The 23486-nt window shown below is 40.2% G+C and overlaps 1 protein-coding gene across 1 annotated transcript; it reads right to left on the reverse strand.

Moving 5' to 3' along the window:
- Positions 1-801: 801 nt before the first annotated feature.
- On the reverse strand, positions 802-20665 carry LOC110202930 (uncharacterized). The gene is made up of 5 exons (XM_078149313.1): positions 20331-20665; positions 19252-19377; positions 10902-11028; positions 9457-9552; positions 802-5568 (listed from the first exon to the last, which is right to left on the reverse strand). The coding sequence occupies exons 2-5, from the start codon at positions 19282-19284 to the stop codon at positions 2900-2902; spliced, it is 2925 nt and encodes a 974-aa protein (XP_078005439.1). The 5' UTR covers positions 19285-19377; positions 20331-20665; the 3' UTR covers positions 802-2899.
- Between the last annotated feature and the right edge of the window lie 2821 nt (positions 20666-23486).

Raw genomic sequence — 23486 nt, forward strand, 5'->3', positions numbered from 1 at the left:
TTCATAAAGAAATGGATTCTTCTAGATTTTTAGGTCTAGATGACAAAAAATATTCTGCCATTTGAAATTTTACAGGGCAGCTAGGTTGTGCAGTGGATAAAGCACTGGCCCTGAAGTGAGAAGGACCTGAGTTCAAATCCAGCCTCAGACCAAACACTTAGCACTAGCTGTGGGACCCTAGGCAAGTCACTTAACCCCAGTTGCCTAAAAAAAAAAAAAGAAATTTTACAAATCAGGTATACTGCCCACGTGCCACTTGTTTCTTTCTTACAAACACAAATCATTTTGTACACTGTGGCCTAAGAGAGGGTGAATCAAGGATCTGCTATCTAGTGGCTACCCTTTCTTTGGGTAGTACATGGCACCTACACAAAAACTGGTCTTGTACTAGGGCATAAAAACGTCACAATCCAATGCAGAAAGGCAGAGTTTTTTTTTTCTGTCAACATGATTCAACCAACATTTATTAAGTGCCAGCTATGTGCTAGGAGCTGGAGGTACAAAGATTTTTAAATGACAGTCCCTGCCCTCAAGGAATTTACATACTATGAGGTGGAGGGGGAAGGGGAGATTATTCTAATCCACTAAAGCTGCATAGTATTGTCTATCTACTGTGCCAGTGGAATTTGTTCTGGGAATGGTTCAAAAAACTAGTTCAAGATAAACTCCCACTATTTAAAGGCATCAAATTACAAAAACTATCAAAACACAGAATGAAGAAAAGTTCCCCTTAAAACAAAAGTTTAAATTCCAACTTTTCAAATAAATATACTCTTAACAGAAAAAAAAATTAAAAATCAATTGAGAATGAGTGCTTTATTTTTTAATTTCCCACAAAATAAACTGAAACTATCATTTACATCAGTTGAAATGGAAAAAAAAGGAACATTAGAAATTGATTTGCTGTAACTCTCTTGTAAACACTTTATGAGCACAAAATAAGGATTAAAAGAAACAAAATGGAAAAATGAAATACCTCTTAAATTGAGGATAATCTCACTGTCACATCACCCACCTGCAGACATATAAACAGATGTATTTAAAGTAGTGCAAGATTTAATGAATTTAGGACAATACTCAAATCAGCCCTAACCCAGTTTTCAATTACTTGCTCAAGTTCCTAAATAAGAATCAATTTAAAAAGCAAATCTCTCCTAAAACTTAACCAGCAGACAGATGTCAACTTCATACCCAACACAACACTCACTATGGAGATCTTGAATATGAGTTTCCCTCCCCCACCCCCAAAAACATACACACCAAAAAGCAGAGCCACAGCACCCAAAGTGCATACACTTCAATGTAACTGCAGGGACCGTCATGTACTGTTACTTGTGTGAAAAAGGTTTCCTTTAATAATTACATATCTGGGAGTGAACATATTGCTTCAGATCCTCTTTCTGAATTTAAAATATACACACGTAATTTTCCTTTGTCTCTGATAAGTACAGATATTAGTTGATAATGGGGAAAATGGGTGAAGGAAGCTCTGAGGATGAGGTGAACAAAACAAACTCTCTTCTTTAAGAAGCATGAGCTGAAATGTAAGGCATTCCCATTTTTGTTGCTGCACGTAATAAGGGAATGCAGATTTTGTAAACAATAGCTCTAAGACAGAAGTACTGAAACCAAAAGACATTACTAGACGATCTCTACTGAAGGTCCCTGAATGGAAGCTATTTCACTAGAAATTACAGGAAAATGTTTGGAATTTCTCTCGTGTTAGGAGATGTTACCCTTTGTCTTCCCAGAAAGGCAGAAATATTAAATGTATCCTTTGCAGATCATGAAGCAATAAAAATTACATATAATAGAGGGCCATGGAAATATAAACTAAAAATTAATTGGAAACTAAATTTAATGCTTGAGAAGAAGTGAGAAAATTAGAACACTAATGCACTGTTGGTATAGTTGTGAAATGACCCAACCATTTTGGAAAGCAATTGGAACTAGGCCCAAAGGGCTATAAAAATGTGCATACCCTTTGACCCAGCAAGAGCACTTCTAGGGCTATATCTCAAAGAGATAATACAATTGGGAAAAGGACCCACATGTACAAAAATATTTATAGCAGCTCTTTTTGTGGTGCCAAACAATCAGAAATTGAGAGGATGCCCATCAATTACAGAATTTTCTGAACAAGTTGTGGTATATGAATGTAATGGAATACTATTGTGCTACAAAAACCTGGAAAGACTTGTATGGTCTGGTGCTGAATGAAATGATCAGGACCAGGAGAACATTGTACAAAGTAACAGCCACACTGTGTGATGACTAATATTGATAGACATAACAAGGACCTAAGACATCTCCAAAGGCCTCATGATGAAAAATGTTATCCAGAATGAAAGCATACTATTTGCTATTTTTTTCCTTCTGTTGTGTTTTATTTCCTCTTTCTGGTGGTTCCTCCTATGGGTTCTAATTTTTATTTATAACATCACTAATGTGAAAATATGTTTAGTAAGAATGTATGTCTATAGCCTATATCAGATTATGTGCCATCTTGGGGAGTGAGGTGGGGAGGGAGAAGAAGAATTTAAAACTCAAAAGTTTATGGAAGTCATTGTTGATAATTCCAAATAAATTAATAAAAAAAAAGAATAAGTCTACCTCATGATATTATTATGATATTCAGTTTCATTAATTTTTAATCAGAGTTGATTTATGCCATTTGGTAACACCCACTTCTCTAAGGGCATGTAAGTCTTGATATAACTCCATGATTCATCTTTGGTTTACAAGAGATAGCTAAATGACCATCCTTTCATTAATTATTCATTAGCCATAATTAATGAAATGATTATGCAGAAACTATGTCTCTTGGCCTTTTCTTTCATCAGATTTCTATAGTAAGGTGAGAGTATACATAACAAAGTTTTCTCACATTAGGTTTCTCTCAATTATGGACTCTCTGATGTAGCACAAGTTGGGAGTTCTGTCTGAAAGCCTTTCCACATTCATTACACTTATAAGGTTTCTCCCTAGTGTGGATTCTCTGATGTTCAGCAAGTTTAGAGTTCACTCTGAAAGCCTTTCCACACTGATTACATTCATAGGGTTTCTCTCCAGTGTGGATTCTCTGATGTGCAGCAAGTTTGGAGTTCACTCTGAAAGTCTTTCCACACTGATTACATTCATAGGGTTTCTCCCCAGTGTGGATTCTCTGATGTTGAGCAAGTGTGGAGGTCTCTCTGAAAGCCTTTCCACACTGATTACATTCATAGGGTTTCTCCCCAGTGTGGATTCTCTGATGTCGAACAAGTGTGGAGTTCTCTCTGAAAGCCTTTCCACACTGATTACATTCATAAGGTTTCACCCCAGTGTGGATTCTCTGATGTACACAAAGTTCAGAGGTACCTCTAAAAGACTTTCCACAGTGATTACATTGATAAGGTTTCTCCCCAGTGTGGATTCTCTGATGTACAGTAAGAAATGACCTTTGTGTGAAAGCTTTTCCACACTGGTCACATTGATAAGGTTTCTCCCCAGTGTGAATTGTCTGATGTCGAGCCAGTAAACATTTTCGTGTGAAAGCCTTTCCACACTGGTTACATTCATAAGGTTTCTCACCGGTGTGGATTCTCTGATGTACAGTAAGAGAAGAGGTACTTCTAAAAGCTTTTCCACAATGTTTACATTCATAAGGTTTCTGTCCAGTGTGGATTCTCTGATGTTGAGTAAGTGTGAAGTTCTCTCTGAAAGCCTTTCCACATTGCTTACATTCATAGGGTTTCTCCCCAGTGTGGATTCTCTGATGTTGAGCAAGTGTGGAGTTCACTCTAAAAGCCTTTCCACATTGATTACACTCATAGGGTTTCTCCCCAGTGTGGATTCTCTGATGTGCAGCAAGATTGTAGCTCATTCTGAAAGCCTTTCCACATTGATCACATTCATAGGGTTTCTCCCCAGTGTGGATTCTCTGATGTGCAGCAAGTTTGCAGATGGTTCTGAAAGTCTTTCGACATTGATCACATTCATAAGGTTTCTCCCCAGTGTGGATTCTCTGATGTACAGAAATAGCAGAGATTCTTCTAAAAGCCTTTCCACAATGTTTACACTTATAAGGTTTCTCCCCAGTGTGGATTCTCTGATGTTCAGCAAGTTGGGAGTTTTGTCTGAAAGCCTTTCCACAATGATTACATTCAAAAGGTTTCTCCCCAGTGTGGATTCTCTGATGTGCAGAAATAGCAGAGGTACTTCTAAAAGCCTTTCCACATTGATTACATTCATAGGGTTTCTCCCCAGTGTGGATTCTCTGATGTGCAGCAAGATTGTAGCTCATTCTGAAAGTCTTTCCGCATTGATCACATTCATAGGGTTTCTCCCCAGTGTGGATTCTCTGATGTGCAGCAAGTTTGCAGATTGTTCTGAAAGCCTTTCCACATTGATCACATTCATAAGGTTTCTCCCCAGTGTGGATTTTCTGATGTACAGAAATAGCAGAGGTACTTCTAAAAACTTTTCCACACTGATTACATTCATAAGGTTTCTCTCCTGTGTGGATTGTTTGATGCTGAGCAAGTTGGGAGTTTTGTCTGAAAGCCTTTCCACAATGATTACATTCATAAGGTTTCTCCCCAGTGTGGATTCTCTGATGTACAGAAAGATCAGAGGTACTTCTAAAAGTCTTTCTACACTGATTACATTGATAAGGTTTCTCTCCCATGTGGATTCTCTGATGCTGAGCAACTTGGGAGTTTTGTCTGAAAGCCTTTCCACAATGATTACATTCATAAGGTTTCTCCCCAGTGTGGATTCTCTGATGTACAGAAAGATCATAGGTACGTCTAAAAGCCTTTCCACAATGATTACATTCATAAGGTTTCTCCCAAGGGTGGATTCTCTGATGTACAGAAAGATCAGAGGTACTTCTAAAAGTCTTTCTACACTGATTACATTGATAAGGTTTCTCTCCTGTGTGAATTCTCTTATGCTGAGCAAGTTGGGAGTTTTGCCTGAAAGCCTTTCCACAATGATTACATTCATAAGGTTTCTCCCCAGTGTGGATTCTCTGATGTACAGAAAGATCATAGGTACTTCTAAAAGACTTTCCACACTGATTACATTGATAAGGTTTCTCTCCTGTGTGGATTCTCTGATGTGCAGCAAGTTGGGAGTTTTGTCTAAAAGCCTTTCCACACTGATTACTTTCATACACTTTCTCCCCAGTGAGGATTCTTTGATGAACAGCAATACTGGAGCTGCAACTCCAAGCCTTTCCATACTCATTGCATTCATGAGGTTTCCTGTCACTGAGAATACTGGGATGAATAATGAAGGATGAGTGTTCACTAAAAGTTTCACCACAGTCATGACACTCATGTGGTTTCTCTCCAGTATCAATTTTTGTGTGGTAAATAAGGGATGACTGTTGACTCAAGTCTTTCCCACAAGGATGATGATCATAAGGTTGCTCTCCTGTGTGGAATCTGTGAAATACAGGATAGATTTGTCTCTCAGTGAAGTCACAAGGACCATCAGTCATGAAGCTTTCCTGGTGAGTCTCTTTCACAGAAATGCTTAGCTTTTCAGTAGTCTCTTTCATTTCAGGTCTAATCTCTCCTTCTGCAAGAAACAAACAATAAAACACACATACAGACACATGTATACCCATACATAATCATAATCCCTTCCCTCCATTGCGACAAAGTAAACTAACTGATCTATATCCTACTTCCCCAGGCTAAGAGAACAGTCTGCAAAGTTAATGGATAGAATCAATCATTTGAAAATGCCACTAGGTCATATATGCAGGACAATTTAACTTACAAAGAGCTTCACACATAATCACATTGGATCCTCAAACACCTGTGACACGGACAGACCCAGGGCTTTCTTATTACACCCTCAAGTCAGGCCATGAGCTCAGAATGGCTGAGTGACCTGACCTACATCTCTGCTGCTGAGACCAGAACTCCAACCTTGCAAGTGGCCATGTTCTGTCCACAGAGCTAAGCAGCCTTTCTCCATGACACTTACTATTTTTTTCTTAAGAAAACTAATTTATTACTAAATGTTCAGTTGTTCTTTCCCTCTCTTTCGGTCTTCGTCTACGATGAGTCACAACAATATTAAGATTAGGCCGATTAATATTCCTACAATGGGGATTTAAGTTCAAGGGAAAAGAAGAGTCAATCACTGTGGCAAACTTCACTGTGGCCTTATTTTAAGAAACTGCCACAGCAGCCACCAACCCTGAGCAACCACCACTGTGATCAGTCAGAGGACTCAGACGATAGTTAGCTTTTATTGTCCATTAAATATTTTTAAAGTATGTACATTTTTTTAGACAGAATAACATTGCACATGTCATAGATAACAGTATGTGGTAAACAAAGCTTTCAAACGCACTGAGAAACCAAAAATTCAGATGATTCACTTGATTGCAGTATTCACTTTACCGTAGAGCTCTGGAACTGAACCTGCAGATGTCTCTGAGGTGACTCATTCTTCTTCTGAATTTGACTCTGTCCTCCCTAATTCTATTCTCCTTCTCAAACCATTACTAACCCCACTCCTTGAGTTTGCTCACATGCCGCTGAACTAGATGTCTTTCCTTTCACAAACACTCTCCTTGCCCTGGATCAGCTGAGACCAAGCATCCTGATCTGTTGCTTCTTCTCAAACCATCTCCATGTTTGTATGCCAGATTGGGAACTCCTTGACAGCAGAGACTGGCTTTTCCCTTCCTAAAGCTTACCGAGGTGCTGAGAAAACTGGAGGGGCTCAATCCATGCTTATGGACTGACTGGGCCCAAAGCTGACACCAGGCCCCAGCCTTTACCTCAGTCCTTGAATTCTGCTCCCTGATTTATTTAGCAAATGCAAGTTCTGTCCTCAGCCCAGTTTCTGGCTCTTCCTTGCACCTCATCTCCTTTATTGAGTGACCTGTCTGCTTCTAACCCTGATAGGACCTGACCAGACCCACAGTGAAGATCACAGAGACTTCTTTTCAGGCTCCTGAGCATCTCATACTATAGGATACTTGGGAGTTTCTACTTCCCACTATACCAAACCGAAAGGGGCTGGCAACTCAGTAATTCAGGCCAAGGATTCTCCAAGAATGGGCCAAAGATTGAGCCTTAAAGATTTGGGGAGAAAACACAGATTGCTGATTTATGTAAAGCACAGCCTTAGGTTAATTCTAAATAAGGCAACAGCCTTTGCTACTACTTAGATGCTGCTGGATGGAGAGAAAATAACAAAGCTAACCTGTCTGGGTCCATGCAAATTTGGGGTACATCATTTCAGTGTGGACCTCACTGTGACAAGGCTATCCTTTGACATCTCCCTAACTGACTCCCTTGGGGTAGCCAGGTTGTGCAGTAGATAGAGTACTGGTTAGAAACACTCAAGTTCAAAGCTAGGCTCAGACACCTATTAGATGTGTGACCCTCATCAAGTCACTCAGACATGTCTGCTTCAGTTTCCTCATCTAAAAAATAAGTCTGAAAAGGAAACTGCAAATCACTCTAGTTTCTTTGCCAAGGAAACCCCAGATCAGATCATGAAGATTCAGAAATGATTAAAATAACTAAAAACCACATAAGTGACTCCCTATGTCATTCACCACTGCAGCTTTTCCAATTCTTTTCATTCTTTCCCAACTGTCCCTTATTGCTCACTCCCTCTGTCGACCCCCCATTCACCTTCTCAGCAGAGAAATTTGCCATCTAATTTTCTCTTCCTCATCTCCCAAATCAAGTGCCTTTTCTTCCTTTTTGATACCACAATCAGGTCAAATGGTCCTCTTTCTGCTAGCTAAAGCAAACTCCTTGCCATGTGTAAATCATCCCATTCCAGGACATTGTCTTTCTCAGTATGTAGTTTCTCCAACACCCCCTTTTCTCACTACTTTCCAGTCTCTCCCACACTAATGACTCCTTCCAACTGCCAGAAATAAAACCATTTCTCTCTAATCCTCAAAACACAGTCACGTGATCCATTCAACCCAAGACATATTTTCCAATGTCTTTCTTCCATTTCCTGGCTAAACAGCTGGTCATGCCCATTTACAACTGCTGTCTTAACTCCTTTCCTCTACTTTCTCTGCAGTCGAGCTCCCAATGTCATTGTTCCACTGACATTCCTCTCTCCAAAATTACCAAAAATCTCAAACTTGCTGAATCCACTGGCCATATCTTCATCCTCATCCTTCTTGCCTTCCTGTGGCCTTTCACAGTCAATCACCTTCTCTCTCTTTCTCTCTCTCTCTCTCTCATTCACACACACACACACACACACACACACACACACACACTTTTAGTAACACTCCTCTCATTGTTCCCCAAACCAAACTCATTCTCTTTCCCCCAGCCTTCCCATCTTCCTTTTTTCCCAATGGTCTCCAAGGCATCCTCCCAACAGAGTAGGCTTACAAATGAGATTCCACACACTCCTCACTGCCTCACACACACTCCTGAACCCCACATTCAATCTGCTGCAAAGTCCTCTGATTCCACCTTAGTAACATCTCTCCCAACACTGCCACTGTCTTGGTCCAGGCCCCAAACACCTCACAGCTCAGTTTTTCCAAGAACCTCCTCCTTGCTCCAGCTGCCTCCAGTCTCTCCCCAGTCCAGTCATGCCTCCACCCACTGATCAAAGTTCATCTTCCTAAGGTTCTTTACTGACCATGGCCTCATGTATTCCACAACCTCCTGTGGCTCCCTAGGAAAAGATCAAGTATAAAATCCTCTCTAGGGCTATTAATCACCTACCTCTCCTTTACCTAGCCCACTGCTACACTTCTGATTTTCTTTCAACTTATATTTCCACCAAACATGTTATAACCCACCGGTCTGAGACTCTCTTAGGAGGCCCATAAACAGGACACTCCATCTCATGATTCTGTGGGATTTCCAATGACATCCCCATACCTCAAAGGCTTCCCCTGGCTTCCCTGGAGCCCCAGCTAGAGCCCACTAGCCACAAAAGGCCTTTCTGGTCCTCCTTCACTCTCTCAATGAGCTCCAATTTTGCCTGACCATAACAGGTTTGTACAGTGCTCTTGGGGTGTGGTCTGCCCCATGCCTTTGAGCTCCAGGAGGCATGGAATGTTCCTTGTATCTCTTTCTATCCCTGGTGCTTAACAGAAGGTATGGCACATAGCAGGCACTCAATAAATGTTCATCAACTTGCAGAAAGTCTAAGGAACAGCCCATATTGGAAAGCCTAACCCTTTTTGCACCTCCAAACAATGATTATTTTTAGGATCATAGATTTATCACTGGGAGAGAGCTTAATTGCCATGGCATCCAACTTCCTCCTTTTACAGAATGGGAATAGACTCAGTGGGGTTCAGTAACTTGTCCGGGGACACCCTTCTAAAAGTGTCTGAAAAAGAATTCCAAGTCAGGTGTTCCTGCCTCCAAATCTAGCACTTCCTTTCCCACAACACCTAGAAGCCTCTTGTAACCACAGCTCTCCTATACCTGCTTTCACCTCACTCACCTGGGCAGCAGCTCCTCAGGCCTTCTTGCTCCAGCATCCATGGTGCTTCCCTTCCCTCAAAATAAGAAATCCAATATTCTCTGGGGACTGGAAGCCCTGAGCATGATGAATCAGCAATGAGCATAGAGAAAAACTTGCCATTTGGTTGTCTTTACAGAAAACAGTGTACATACAAAGCTACTCCATTGAGAATCACTCCATCATGTTCAACATATCAAGATTATTCTCCCATTAATGCTTGTAATGCAAGGAACACAAAACAGGATGTGCCAGATCAGCCTTCAGCTCCAGCAAAAGGGACCTTGATGAACAGATTTTGCCCTATCCCCTACCCTACTCATCACTCCCAGAAACCCATAAAAAACCTTCCCACTGTTCACGCAGGTAGTCATTGCCTTTTTCGGTAAGATTCTCCTGCCAGGGAACTCAAGGAACCTTAGTTAGTCTGATTCCTGGCCAGTCTCTTATTCCTGCCATTGACAGGGGCATGCAAGCAAAAAGCACAGGATGAGTCCCACAAGTCCTTAAGCATGGTTTCCATAGCATTCATTTTGGGAGTTTAGGGGAGAGGTGGGGAAGAAGATCTTGGAGGCAATATTCAATGAGAAATTTTGATCTTGGTGTACCTTTCTCATAGGAGGATGGACCCCCTGCATGGTTTCCATTATCTAGAAATTAGACACAGCTGGCAGTACAGAGGAAAGAGCCCTGGCCCTGGTGTTAGGAATGCCAGGGTTTAAATCTAGGCTCATACAATTACTAGCTGTGAGCCTCTAGAAAAGTCACTTAACCTGTTTCCTTTAGTTTTCTCAAATGTCAAATGGGGATAATCACATCACCTAATAACATAATATTGTAAAGAAAGTACTTTGCACAACACCTGGTGAACAGCAGGTGAATAGAAATGCTTATTCCTTTGCCACGATCTGTGCTGGAATGTGGAGCTGATGTAAAAGAAGATGAAGGACAAATGTGTTACATTAGGCACAACTAGGAGCTGTGAGGTACAAACTGATGCTTCTCAAAATGAATATCCTAAGTGATTGGGCCATCCCAAAGAGGAAAGGGTTGCAAGGAAAAGCCACCTGAGCACTTTTCAGAAATGTGGCAGACAAAATTCATGTCCAGGGAGAGTTTGGACTAAATAATCCATGGGATTGGTTCTACATCTGAGAAGCTTCAACACTGATCTGACTTTGACCTCAACCTACCTAGAATTGGAAGAGACAGTTTCAGGAGCAACAAGGAAACCTTCATGTAATCTTCACACAACATATTGACCTTTTATAGGAAAACCAGGGAGCAGGAGGTCCTTGTCTCTTGGACACAAGAGACCAGCACTTTCCTCTTTCTAGAAATTGATAACTGCTCCAAAGCCAGCACACTCAGGAATTAAAATATTCCCTTCATAGCAGACTCAGAGCTGCCAGAGGAAATGTCCTTACCCAGGGAGAGAAGGTTCCAGGCATTCTCCAGCATGACCTCCTTGTACAACTCCTTCTGAGGATGGTCTAAGAGGACCCACTCCTCTGGGGTGAAGTCCACAGCCACATCCTGGAATGTCACCAACTCCTAAACCATCAAATGTCACAGGATTGAGAGGTGAAAGACTCCACAATTCATGCAATCTAACCCTCATTAAGTGAGAGGAGGAAACTGAAGCACAGAAAGGGGATTTACCCAAAAGTCATATCCTTGTTGAGTATCAGAGTCAACACTAAAAACCATCATCAGGAAGAGCTCAATGAAATATGGAGAAAAGTATTTGATAAAAACATAAGGAAGAAGGTGAAAAAGCATCTTTCAGTCGGTATGCAAACAATATTGTTTCTATGTCTGGAAGCAGAAAATATGGTTCATCATTAGTCCTTTGGGATTTTCTTGAATCACTATGTCGCTGAGAGTAGCTAATTCATTCCTAGTTCTTCACTGAACAATATTGCTGTTACTGTATATAATGTCCTCTCAGTCCTGTTCATTTTCCATCAGTTCATGTAAGTTTTTCCAGGTTTTTCTGAAATCATCCTCCTTGTCATTTCTTATACCACAATACATTATATAATTATATACCACAGATTCTTTAGCCATTCTCCAATTGATGGACATCTCTTCAATTCCCCATTCTCAGCCATCACAAAAAGAGCTACTATAAATATTTTTTGTACAAATAGGCCCTCTCCTCTTTATGTTCATGTGTTTGAGGTCTACACTTTGTAGGGGTACTTCTGGATCAAAGGGCGTGCACAGTTTTATGACTCTTTTGGCATAGTTCCAAATTGTTCTCCAGAATGGTTGTATCACTTCATAACTCCAACAGTGCATTCATGTCCCAGTTTTTCCCCATTCCCTCCAACATCAATCAGTTTCCTTTTCATCATATTAGCCAATCTGATAGGTATGAGGTGGTACCTCAAAGTTGTGTTAACTTGTGTTTCTCTAAACAATAGTGATTAAGAACACTTTTTCATGATTTTATATATATAGCTTTAATTTTTTATTCTGAAACCTGCTTGATCACAGCTTTTCACCGTTTATGAATTGGAGAATGACTTGGGTGTTTATAAATTAAACTCAGTTCTCTATATATTTAAAGAATGAGGCCTTTGTCAGAGATACTTTTTAGAAAAAAATTCCACAATTTTCTGCTTTCCCCATAATGTTGGCAGCATTGGTTCTGTTTGGGCTAAAATTTTAATTATATATGATGAAAATAATGTTGACCTATATTTAGTTTCTGCCATTGTGTTTTCCAGTTTTCTAAGCAGTTTTTGTGAAATAATGAATTTTTGTTCCAAAAGCTTGGATCTTTGGATTTGTCGTATATCGGATAGGCGTATACAAAATAGGTATAGATAGCATATACTGTATGGGGTCACTTATTATAAGGTAATTTATATCTAATCTATTCTGCTGATCCACCACTTCATCTCTTAGCCAGCACCAGATAATCTTGGTAATTATGACTTCATAATGCAGTTTGAGATCTGGTATGACTAGACCGGCTTACTTCATTCTTTCCCCCCATTGATTAGCTTGATAAACTTGACCTTTTAGAGAACCTCTGCTTTCTTGGCTTTATTGTCAGGCCAAAATTGGCACAAGTATCAGAGAATCGATCCATATGGTGCCATTCAGTTACATAGAAACAAGATAATTGCAGAGGGTTCCTTCATATTTTGAAAAAGCAAAATCTAATTAATGTAGGTTGTATTTCAGCTAATTCATGAGAAAGATATTGACAGTTTCCTCAAGAGAAGTAAAAGGTCTAAACACACCTCTAGAATTCAGCAAACTTGGGAGCAGAAAAGTCAAGAGACCATATATAAGAGAGGCTGGCCAAACAGGAAAATGCCTTTATACTTGGGAGCAGTCATCTACAATTACAATCTGCTTCATGCACAATGTGTGTTTGGCCAATGTTCTAGGATGTGATTCACTGTATCAGAGATTATGATATTTGGGAACAATTCTACATCATATGTACAAAATTGCCCTTTACTTTTTTAATCATTGTGATTTCTTTAAATCACCTGACTCATGGTTCAATGTTTTAACTGATATATCACCTTTCATTTCCTTTACTCTATTATTTTACTTGGGAACAAGTAAGGTAAGTCCTGATGTTTTACACTTTGAAATTCCAAAGAATTTATAATTCTTGTATTTTTTAAAATGCAGTCTCTTAAATCACAATTCTTTATTGCATAGTATTCACCATGTGGGCTTTTGTTACAGGAAAGCAGGACCCTTATTGACTGATAACTAATCTCTGATTCCCTAACTCACACCTAACAAAAGCTATTCCAAATCTCTTTCTTTTGCAAAGTTGCCACCTCCATCTCTCAGAACCGCCGGATGGAGTTATGACCTCCAAACCTCCACTTAAAGACAAAGATATCTCATCTCTCACCTGGCTCAGCATCTTTGAGACTTCTCTAACTGACTGCTCTATTGTGCCCCTGAACTGGGGCACCTTCTCACTCCAACCCATTTTCATCATTTTTTTATGTTGGTCTTCCTCTGTTAGACTGTCCGGTCCTTGAGGCTAAGTGAATTCTAGAAGCCATCAGAAGAAAACTTTCAAATACAAGGAAAAAGACACTGAAATATGCAAAACTATTCCAAACTCACTAGAAATAAGTAGGAAAGTAGAAGAATGCATTCTGGAGAGCACTGAAACACAGTATGCAGCCCAAGAACACATATCTTGTAAATATGAACTTAGCAATGTAGGACGAAAAGTGGATGTTCAATGATAAAAAAATTGTCAAATATTTTTAGAAAGAAAATCAGAACTGAAGACATTATTTGCTTCTTTTTGCCCCATGGAACTTTTGCACAAATTAATTATGGACTAGGGCAGAAAGATACTGCAAACAAATGTAAAAAGGCAGAAATTATCAATGTATCCTTTCATTCCATAAAAAAAATAAGAATGCAAATTAGTTCAGAGACAACAAAAGATTCAAACTCAAAAGGAGATTTAATAAAGATGTTTACACTTTTACTACTATAGTGTTGAAATTATGGGGGCAGAGTGCATAAAATGTTGAGCCAGGAGTCAGGAAAATCTGCCTTCAAATTTTGGCTCAGACCCTTGCTAGCTGTGTGTGATGCTGGGCAGGTCAGTTAACTCTGATTGCCTCAGGTTCCTCAACTGACAAATGATATGCAGAAAGAAAAAGAAAACCACTCCAATATCTTTGCCAAGAAAACCCCAAATGGAGTCACAAAGATTTGGACGTGATTGAAGAACACCATCAATAACAATAACAAAATTATGAAGGAGATACTTTACAGGGCTGAAGAAAATGACAAAATTCATTTGGCAAAACAAAAGACCTACAATAATATCAAGGGGAATGATGAAAAGAAGTGAGGATATACAGGGAAGGGAACTTCCAGACCTCAAACTGTAGCATACAGCATTAGTCATCAAACCCATGTGGTATTGATAAAATAAAAAAGAGATAAATGAATGGAACACATTAAGCAAGGGAAATTCAGAACCATTAGAAATCAGTAAAACTCCAAGTTTGATAAAGTGGGGAAAGATTACTTAGGGTAAAACTCCTTATTTAGTTAAAAAAACTATTGAGAAAAATGGAAAGCAGTTAGGAAGGAAATTAAGATTAAATTAACATCTTAACAATACCCTACAAAACATTTTATACGGTGTTTTCTTGGCAAAGAAATTATTGAGCAAAACAGACCTCATATCTTAGAGCCAGAGGGTAAAACAGAAATGGAAAGAATCTACCAATCACCTCCTAAAAAAGATGTCAAAATGAAAACTCCCAGGACTATCATAGCCAAATTCCAGAGCTCCCAGGTCAAGGAGAAAAGAGTACAAGCAACCAGAAAGAAGCAACACAAATACCACGGAGCCACAGTCAGTGTAACACAAAAGTTAGTAGCTTTCACATTAAAAAAATCAGAGGGTGTGCAATATGATGTTCAGCAAGACAAAGCAACTAGCACCATGACCAACCATCTCATACAGAAAAACTGTGTAATCCTTCATGGGAGCACAAAAATGGACATTCAATAGAGGATAATCAAATATTCCTAAGTGAAAGAACCACAGCTGAACAAAAAATTTGATATTCCAATACAAGACCCAAGAGAAGAATCAAAAGGTAAAGAGGAAAGAGAAAACAGAAGAGATTCAACGAGGTTAAATTATTTGTATTCCTACACTGGAAGATGATACCTGCAACTCTTAAGTCTTTTATAATGATTAGGGCAATTAGAAGGAGTATACATTGACAGTATACATTGACTATGATGGGATGATATTCAAGAAAACACAGTTAAGGAGTGAGAAAGAGAATTGCACTCCAAGAAGGAAAAAAGAAAAGGTGGAATGGGTGAATTATCTCACTTAAAAGAGGCAAACAAGAGCTATTACAGTGAAGGGGAAGATGCGGGTGGTGGGAATGGAGGGCTTGGGCCTCACTCCTATCAAAATTGGCTCAAGGAGGGAATAACATACATGCTCAGATGGGTATAGAAATCTATCTCATCCTTTAGGGAAGTAGAAAGGGAAAGGGATAAGGAGGGGATACTGATAGAAAGAAGGGCAGACTGGGGAAGGGATTGGTCAGAAACAAAAGCCTTGTGAGGAGAGACAGGGTAAAAGGTCAGAGAAGATACAGAAAGACAGAGAGGAACAGGAAGAGGGAGGAGGAGACAGGGAGAGAGATAAGGGGAAACAGGATGGAGGGAAATACAGTTAGTTATTATAACTATCAATACGAATGGAATAAATTCACATATAAACTGCATTACTAAATGTAACATGGAAAATTTTGATTATATTAAATTTAAAAGGGTTTTTTGCAGAAACAAGATTAGAAGGAAAGCTGACAACTGGGAAAAAATTTACAGCAATTATCTCTGATACAAGCCTCATTTCTCAAGTATACACAGCACTGAGTCATATTTGTAAAAACACAAGTCACGACCCAATTAATAAATGGTGAAAAGATGTGGACATGCAGTTTAGACAAAGAAATCAAAGCTATATATGGTCATAGAAAAATTCTCAAATGCAAATTAAAACAACTCTGGGTCACCCCCTCTTACCTATTTAATTAACTAATAAAACAGAAAAGAAAAAATAATCAATATTTAAGGGAAGTAGGAAAACTGGAACAATACTGAGCTGTGGTTGATTTGTTAACTTATCCAACCATTCACAAGAGCAATTTGGAATTATGCTCAACGAGCTATAAAACTGCATACCCTTTGACCTAGCAATAGCATTACCAAGTCAGTATCCACAAAAGATTTTAAAAATGTTTTGAGCTTTTTTCCTCCCCCTCCTCCTTTATAGAACAGCTTAACATTCAGTCTGTTGTGAAGAACTTGATTTGCACTCCGTAGTGTTTATTAAAAAAATATAAAACAAAAACAACTCTAATACAAAATCTCTTTAATTCAATATATGTGAGCAACTTAAAACATGTACTGTCTAAATGCATTTAAGTCTTATTGTATATTCCTAGAAAAGCTAAAGCAAAAATCACTACTTCACCATGCAAGACTGCCAGTAACAACAAAGACAATACTAATCAGAATCTCCTACACTGGTTGGATGGCATAGCTCTTCAAATTACTGTAAAATGCCTACAGACAACTTCACCCAATATTTTAAAATGAGCATAAAAGGCCCTCTAACCTATGCAGGTTTAAAATTACACGTACAGAAATGATAGCATGTTTTGCTCACTCCATATGTAACAGATGCCCTTGCATTGTGCTGTATCCTCTTTTTTTGTGGGACCATTCCATTCAGGAACAAAGAGCACCATGATTCCAATCCATGTGTATTTATTTACTAACCCTTTCCTGAGGTTTGTGTACATTGGATATTGTGGTGTTTTAGATCACTGAGTGTACAGAAGACAGAATACAAACAAAATACTGCTGTTCAGTTTTCAGTGTGCAATTTAAAATTACTCAAATTTAAAATAAATCACTGGACTGTGAAAAAGAATTATTCTATACATTATGACTCGTGAAAATATGCTTAATATAAACATATAAGTAAAAGCATCTATCAGATTGCATGCCATCTTAGGGAGGGGGGAGGAGAGGGAAGGGAAGAAAATTTAAACCTCAAAATCTTATGGAAGCCAATGTTGAAAACTAAAAATTAATTAATTAATTTTAAGAAGATTTTAAAAAAGAGAAAATGACCTACGTAATAGCTCTTTTGGTGGTGGTAAAGAATTGGAAATTGAGCAGAAGCCCATTAATTGGGGATGTCTTTACAAGTTGTAGTATATGATTGCAAGAAATGACAAGCAGGATGGTTTCAGAAACACCCAGAAAAACTTCCATGAATTCATGCAGAGTGAAGTGAGCAGAACCAGGAGAATACTGCTCAAAGTAACAGTAATACTAAATGATGAAGAGTGAATAACTTGGCTATCCTCAGCAATACCATGATCTAAGACAATCTCAAAGGACTCACGATGAAAAATACAATCCCTCTCCATAGAAAAAACTAATTCAGTCAGAATATAAACCTAAAGCATACTATTTTTCACTTTCTTTCTTCATGGTTCAAGTTTTCTTTCACAAAATGACCAATATGGAAATGCTTTACATAATTGCTTATGTATAACCTGTTTCTGATTCCTTACCATACACAGGAGGGGTAAGAGGAAGGAGGCAGGTAGAGAATTGTGACCTCAAATTTTAGGAATAAAAAATTTTTTTATATAGAATTGAAGAAAAATGGGGAAAAATGGAATATTATTTTAAAAAAGCCTAATGGTCAATAGCACATAGGTGGCACAGTACATAGAGCTCCAGGCCTGGAGTCAGGAAGATCCAAGTTATAATTTAGCCTCAAACATTTACTAGCAATGTGAACCTGGGCAAGGCACTTAAGCATATCTGCCTCAGTTCCTCTTCAGTAAAATGAGCTGGAGAAAGAAATGGCAAACCATTCTAGTTCTCTACCAAGAAAATGCCTGAGTGTCACAAAGAGTCAGACAAGACTGAAGCAATTGAAGAACAGCAAACAGCCTTTCCCCAATAGATAAACGGTCAAAGGATAGAACAAAAAATTCTGAAAAGAACTGCCAAGTATTCCCAAGCACATGAAAAAAGCCTCCAAACCCCTAATAAGAGAAACATACACACCAAAACACTGAAGTTTCATCTCATATTCTGCAAAATTTGCAAAAATGACAAGTAGCACCAGTCAATGTTGGAGGAGTTGTGGGAAGATGGGCACATTAATACTATACTGATGGAGCTATAAAATGGTAGGAGATCATGAAGATCTGAGTTCAAATCCAGCCTCAACAATTATTAGTTAGGTGACCCTGGCTGGTAAGTCACTGAACTTCTGCATGCCTCAGTTTCCAGAACTGTAAATGAAGATAATCAGAACACCTACTATATAGGTTGTTGTGAAGATGGTCAAAAGTGAATTTTCAAGAGAAAGTAAGTCATTACATTATGTCTTTGCCTTTGACCCTGATGCCTCACTGATAGGAACTGAGTGTCTTCTTCAGTACCCCCTCTTTCCCCCATCAGAAAAGAAAATTGCCAGAATTTTGAATAGTTCCCCAAACTCAGCCCTTTCCTATATCTTCTCCAACAAGGGAAGTACTAGGTCCTTAAATGCTAATCAATTAACAGCTAAAGAAGGTACCCTTTTCTTTTGCCTGGTCCAAATAACTCTGGTAAGGGTCTTTGAACATGTGAATGTGAACCTGATGCTGATTCACCTATTTTCTTGAGTTGCCATATTTTCCTGAAAACACTGGACCAGAGGATACAGGGGGCCAGGAACATCCCCAGCCCCAGATCACAGTATTTGCTCCTTTCAACCCTCACTACCCTGTCAGTGTGCCCTTGAGAGTCAAACCAGCTACCAAGACATGAGTGTGCACCAGACATTTCAACTGTTTGTTCCAAGGAGCAAAAAGACAAGACCCCTACAGAACAGAGAGGAATGACTGAAGTGATCTTCCCTGCATCTCAGGGACCATGAGGGAAAATTTAACAACCACAAAAAGGACACAGGTAGGGAAGCAGTTAGGGGGGTTGGAGGGTGGTTAGTGCTTGTGATGCCAAAGTGCCACAAATCAATTCAAAGTACAGAAGGAGAGAACAGGGTGGTGTTGTTACTACTGTTTTCAATTTCCCACCTATTTTTGTAAACAAACAATCCATAGATAGGGGATTGCCAGCCTCACAGACCATCCTCTTTGTCTGTGGAAATGGCCTCTTTCTTGATGTTGGTAAAGTCTGCAGACAGAGTGCACTCACCTGGGGTAGGGGTCTGCAGCTCCCAGGGGCCATTCCCTCTGTCTCCTGGCTCCCTGCTTGGGCCAGGCCTTGGTCTTCAGCACACACACCTGGGGAGGGAGAAGGATCCCAGGGCAGGAGGCCAGCCTACAGGAATTCACAGGGGTTGAAGCCCTGACCTCAGGGCAGAGACTGCAACTGACAGGTAGGGCCAGGCTTGAAAAAGATGGCCACACCCTCTCCAACTCCTTCTCTTCTGTCCCCTTCCTTTCCCCCATTCTCCTTCAGAGAACCAAGAGGCAGAAGAGGCTTGGAATCCCAGATGGGATGAGACCAGTCAGAACCTCAATGGCTCCTGAATCAGGGTGCTCCCTCTGATGGGGTATGGGACCTGGACCCCAAAAGAGCAACCCAGCTCCAGAACTTTCCCACCTATCCCCACCTAGATACTCAATAGTCCTGTCAAGTGTTCTTCCATTGTGGCCCCTTCCTGGTCTCTTACCTCTGGATCATCCCAGGCTACTTCCCACCCCTTAATCCATCTAGACCCTTTCTCTGTTACCTCTACATCACCCCAAACTATTTACCACCCCTAGATCCCATCCCAAATCTTGCCACACTCTTTTACCCTATAAAAAAGTCAGTCTTGCCCCTACAAAATGCATACATTCTTAAAATCTTACCCATTCCTATTGGTGACACAATAAACTTTGTCTGTGTCAAAGAAGGCTTGAGTGGTCAAATTCTTTTGAAATAGATCCATACCTTTTGCCCTTCCATTTCAGGGTTCACTCAAGCTTTTCAGATATCTTTCACTCAAAACCGGATTCCTGAGTCCGTGTAGATGAGGTTTGAATTACGGGGAAAGGTGACCCAATCTTAAATCTGGGGACTGTGATCCCACACTTATGGGAAGTGATTGGGAGTCTGGAAAACAGTTACTAGTGAGAATCTTGTCCACCAGCCAGCCTAGGGAGGGAGGACTGCTCCAGGTGGATCTGGAGGGCACTCACCACATGGTCAGAGGACAAGGATGAGACCCAATAATATGAACAGCCAGCAGAAACCAGCAGGTCTGTGAGGGGCTGGCTCAGACCTACCTCGGAACTGCCCCCACAGAGCTGGTGTCCAGAAGGCACAGATCTCAGGTCCAAGTGAAGGCCGTGTGATCTCAGCGCTAAGGGAAGGCAGAAAGATCTCAATTCCGAGGAAAGAAGGCAAAGATGGCAGTAACAGAGAAAGCAGAAACAGTTAAGCTGCAAGGGAAGAAGGCAGAACAATCTCAGGACAAACGTTCCTGTTTTTAGCCAGCCCACTCTGGGAGGTCCTCCTACCCTCTACCCAATCTCTGAGGCCCCCAGGAAGGGCTGTTTCTTCCAATCACACACAGGGCCAAGTACTAGGGACCCTTTTTGCCTCTCCTCCACAAGCCCTGCCCTCCAATCACCTGAGATGCCTTAGCCACTGGAATGAGTCCTTTTCCACCCTAGACTCCTCCCAGGCCTCCAAACTCCACCCCAGAGCTCCAGTTCCACCTGAGCCACCACCCACCAGGCTGGGCCTCTCAGAGAGCTCCTCCTCCTCCATGCCTCCATCTTCTGATTTCTTATTGGAGGAAAGATTCGGGACTTTAGGAGGTGGAAGGGGGAGAGCAAGAAGAGGCAAACTACAGAATTCCAGACAAACAAGTGAGGTTGTTCACAAACTGCAGTCAGTTTCATTAGCGCATTTCTCCTAATTTAAAGTAGAATTGTTAGGAATCACTTCTATAGAAAAAAAACAAAGACTTCCGAGGTAGATGAGGCAAGCTCATTTATTATATCTTCTTGCAAGAAGCAGGAATGCTGCTAGAGGCAGACACCCTACAGAAGGGAAAGCAAGCAGTTTTATTCCTACCCACAAAGGCCAGGTCCTTCCCTCTACATACAATACTGGCCTAAAATTGTGTTAATCCTACCTCCCCCCCCCAACATAATATTCATAGTTATTTAGCATAAGCATTTTGAGCAATTTGTAACCTTTATCCTACTTTTCAGTACTTCTAGCCACACTACTAACGTCAACAGGTTTTCTTCTGTTAAAAATTGTTAAAAATAATTCTTGAGTAAGACTGCTCTTTCTACCCCTATGACAACTTCTGAATTCTCTTGTTTAGTACTGCTACCTCTACATTTGTGGAAACATAACTTCTTAGACCTTACAGAATGTGGGCTCATTTAAAGTCAAATCCCAGGAGGATAATTGGGCTGTTTGACCAGATCAGGGCACATCTACCTTTAATGTAAAATACACTTAAAATTTGCTCAGCTCTACTGAATTGTCTGAATATCAAGCAATACAAAACTAAGGCCCAGGATGAAGGGAGTATCTCAGATATTGAGGATAATCAGGGGTCCATTTCAGTAAAGAAGGTCATGGACCCTTTTATCAAGTGCCACTGGGTCAGAGCTCTACCTCAATTTCTTTTGGGTTGGGCAATTTTTAATCTCTACATTATGTTGCAATATCACAAATTGTGACCCCTCAGAGACTGGAGTACACAGGGCCATCTGGAATGAATTCACAGACTCAAGCATTCTTTAAGTCAAGGTGGCAAAGATTTATTGTTACACTTTTCAGCGGGCAAGAATTCTTAAGGATTCCTGCCACCTTAGAGAGGTACAGTTAAAGTTTATATAGGATAAAATACAATAAAACATGTGCCAAATGTGTGGGACAGCAAGCCTAACCCAAATTAAACTCAGAGACTTCTCAAGGTGGAAAGCAAAGGTTAGCTTTATTACAATCTCTAGAGATGGCTGTCTGCTCCTTTGAACTGGGGGTGGGCTTACATTATAAGCTCAAAAGTTTCTTCCTATCCTCTTAACTGGGAGGTGAGGCTTACATTCCAGGCTGGAAATTAAAAGACAAGAGTCATGAAGCCAAGGGCAAACAACTCAGGTTGGGGGTGAGGCAGGGCTAATTCTTTCTGTTAAATGCTTAAAAAAACAAACCAGGTTCTTCGAGGTGGAGGATTTTAAAAGTAACAATCATGAATTATTGACCTTTGAGGAGGCTTTACTTCTGAGAGTTCACCTCTCACACTGCCTTCTGAACTCATTATCTTAATTACATTGAGAAGTCTTCACTCTGATGTCCCATTCATAAATATGCTAACTAGGTGATTCAGGGTGGGATTAGGAGTGGTTAAGGCATGCTCAGTTCTTAAAGGAACAAGCACTTCTTCTATCTACTGAGCAGGCATTTTACCCAGAGTTCACTAGGAAAAGCCCACAAGGGGGGGCCACATGGAGGTGTGGTTTTAGGCCTGCTATGACACTAAGTCAACTAGAGTTCAGGGTAACTGAGAGTTGTCCAGTCTGCCACCAATCAATGCCTTGTTTAACAAGATGGATGTAAGGAGTATACATATGTCTTAAGTCTAGAATACAGTTAAGGAGGAGCCCAGGATGTAGATACTGAGGTAGGGTGGTGGTATGTCTTTATAACCCAGTGCAAAGCCAGTTTAAACCAATAATTCCTTCAGGTGCTGTTTGGAACAGCACCAGGGAGAGAGATAAAGGTCTTGCTGGGGCCCACTCATGAATAATTGCAAGGCACAGTATCCTTCGGCTGGGAGAAACTGTCAGGGACAGTGTTCTGAGGCTAGGGAGAAATTGGGGTCCAAGTACAAGCATCCAAGCACCATGTCAATTTCACTCATATTAATATTTAATTGCAGTGAATTAAGCGTGACTGTGGAGAAACAAGGATTCATTCATTAAAAATGTAGTATGTTATCAACTGGACTTAGAGTTAATGCATAGCAAACACTTTGACAGATTCTTTGTGGAAAACAATTAGATTCTGCTGCCAGAAATCTAGAAGATTGGGACCAGGAGTTAAGAGGCCAACTGATGGATAACAAACAAGAGAGCAGCCACTTCTGCAAATCCATCTTTCTTGGTCTACTTATTCCCTTTGATTTCCTGAAATTTGCCTTATACATATTTTGTATGTAGGAAACAAAACATCTCTTAATTAATTTATTTTTAGTTCTCAACATTCACCTCCACAAGATTTTGAGTTCCAAATTTTCCCCTCATCTCTCCCCTCCCCCACACCAAGACACTTGCATTCTGAATACCCCTTCCCCTAATCAGCCTTCCCTTCTGTCACCACCTCCACCCCCTTCTCTTATCCCTTTTCCCTTCTATTCTCCCAGAGGGCCAGATAGATGTCTGTATCCCATTGCCTGTATATCTGACTTCCCAGTT

Source organism: Phascolarctos cinereus, unplaced genomic scaffold, assembly GCF_003287225.1.
Source record: "Phascolarctos cinereus isolate Bilbo 61053 unplaced genomic scaffold, phaCin_HiC Scaffold_2;HRSCAF=192, whole genome shotgun sequence".
Classification (NCBI taxonomy): domain Eukaryota; kingdom Metazoa; phylum Chordata; class Mammalia; order Diprotodontia; family Phascolarctidae; genus Phascolarctos; species Phascolarctos cinereus.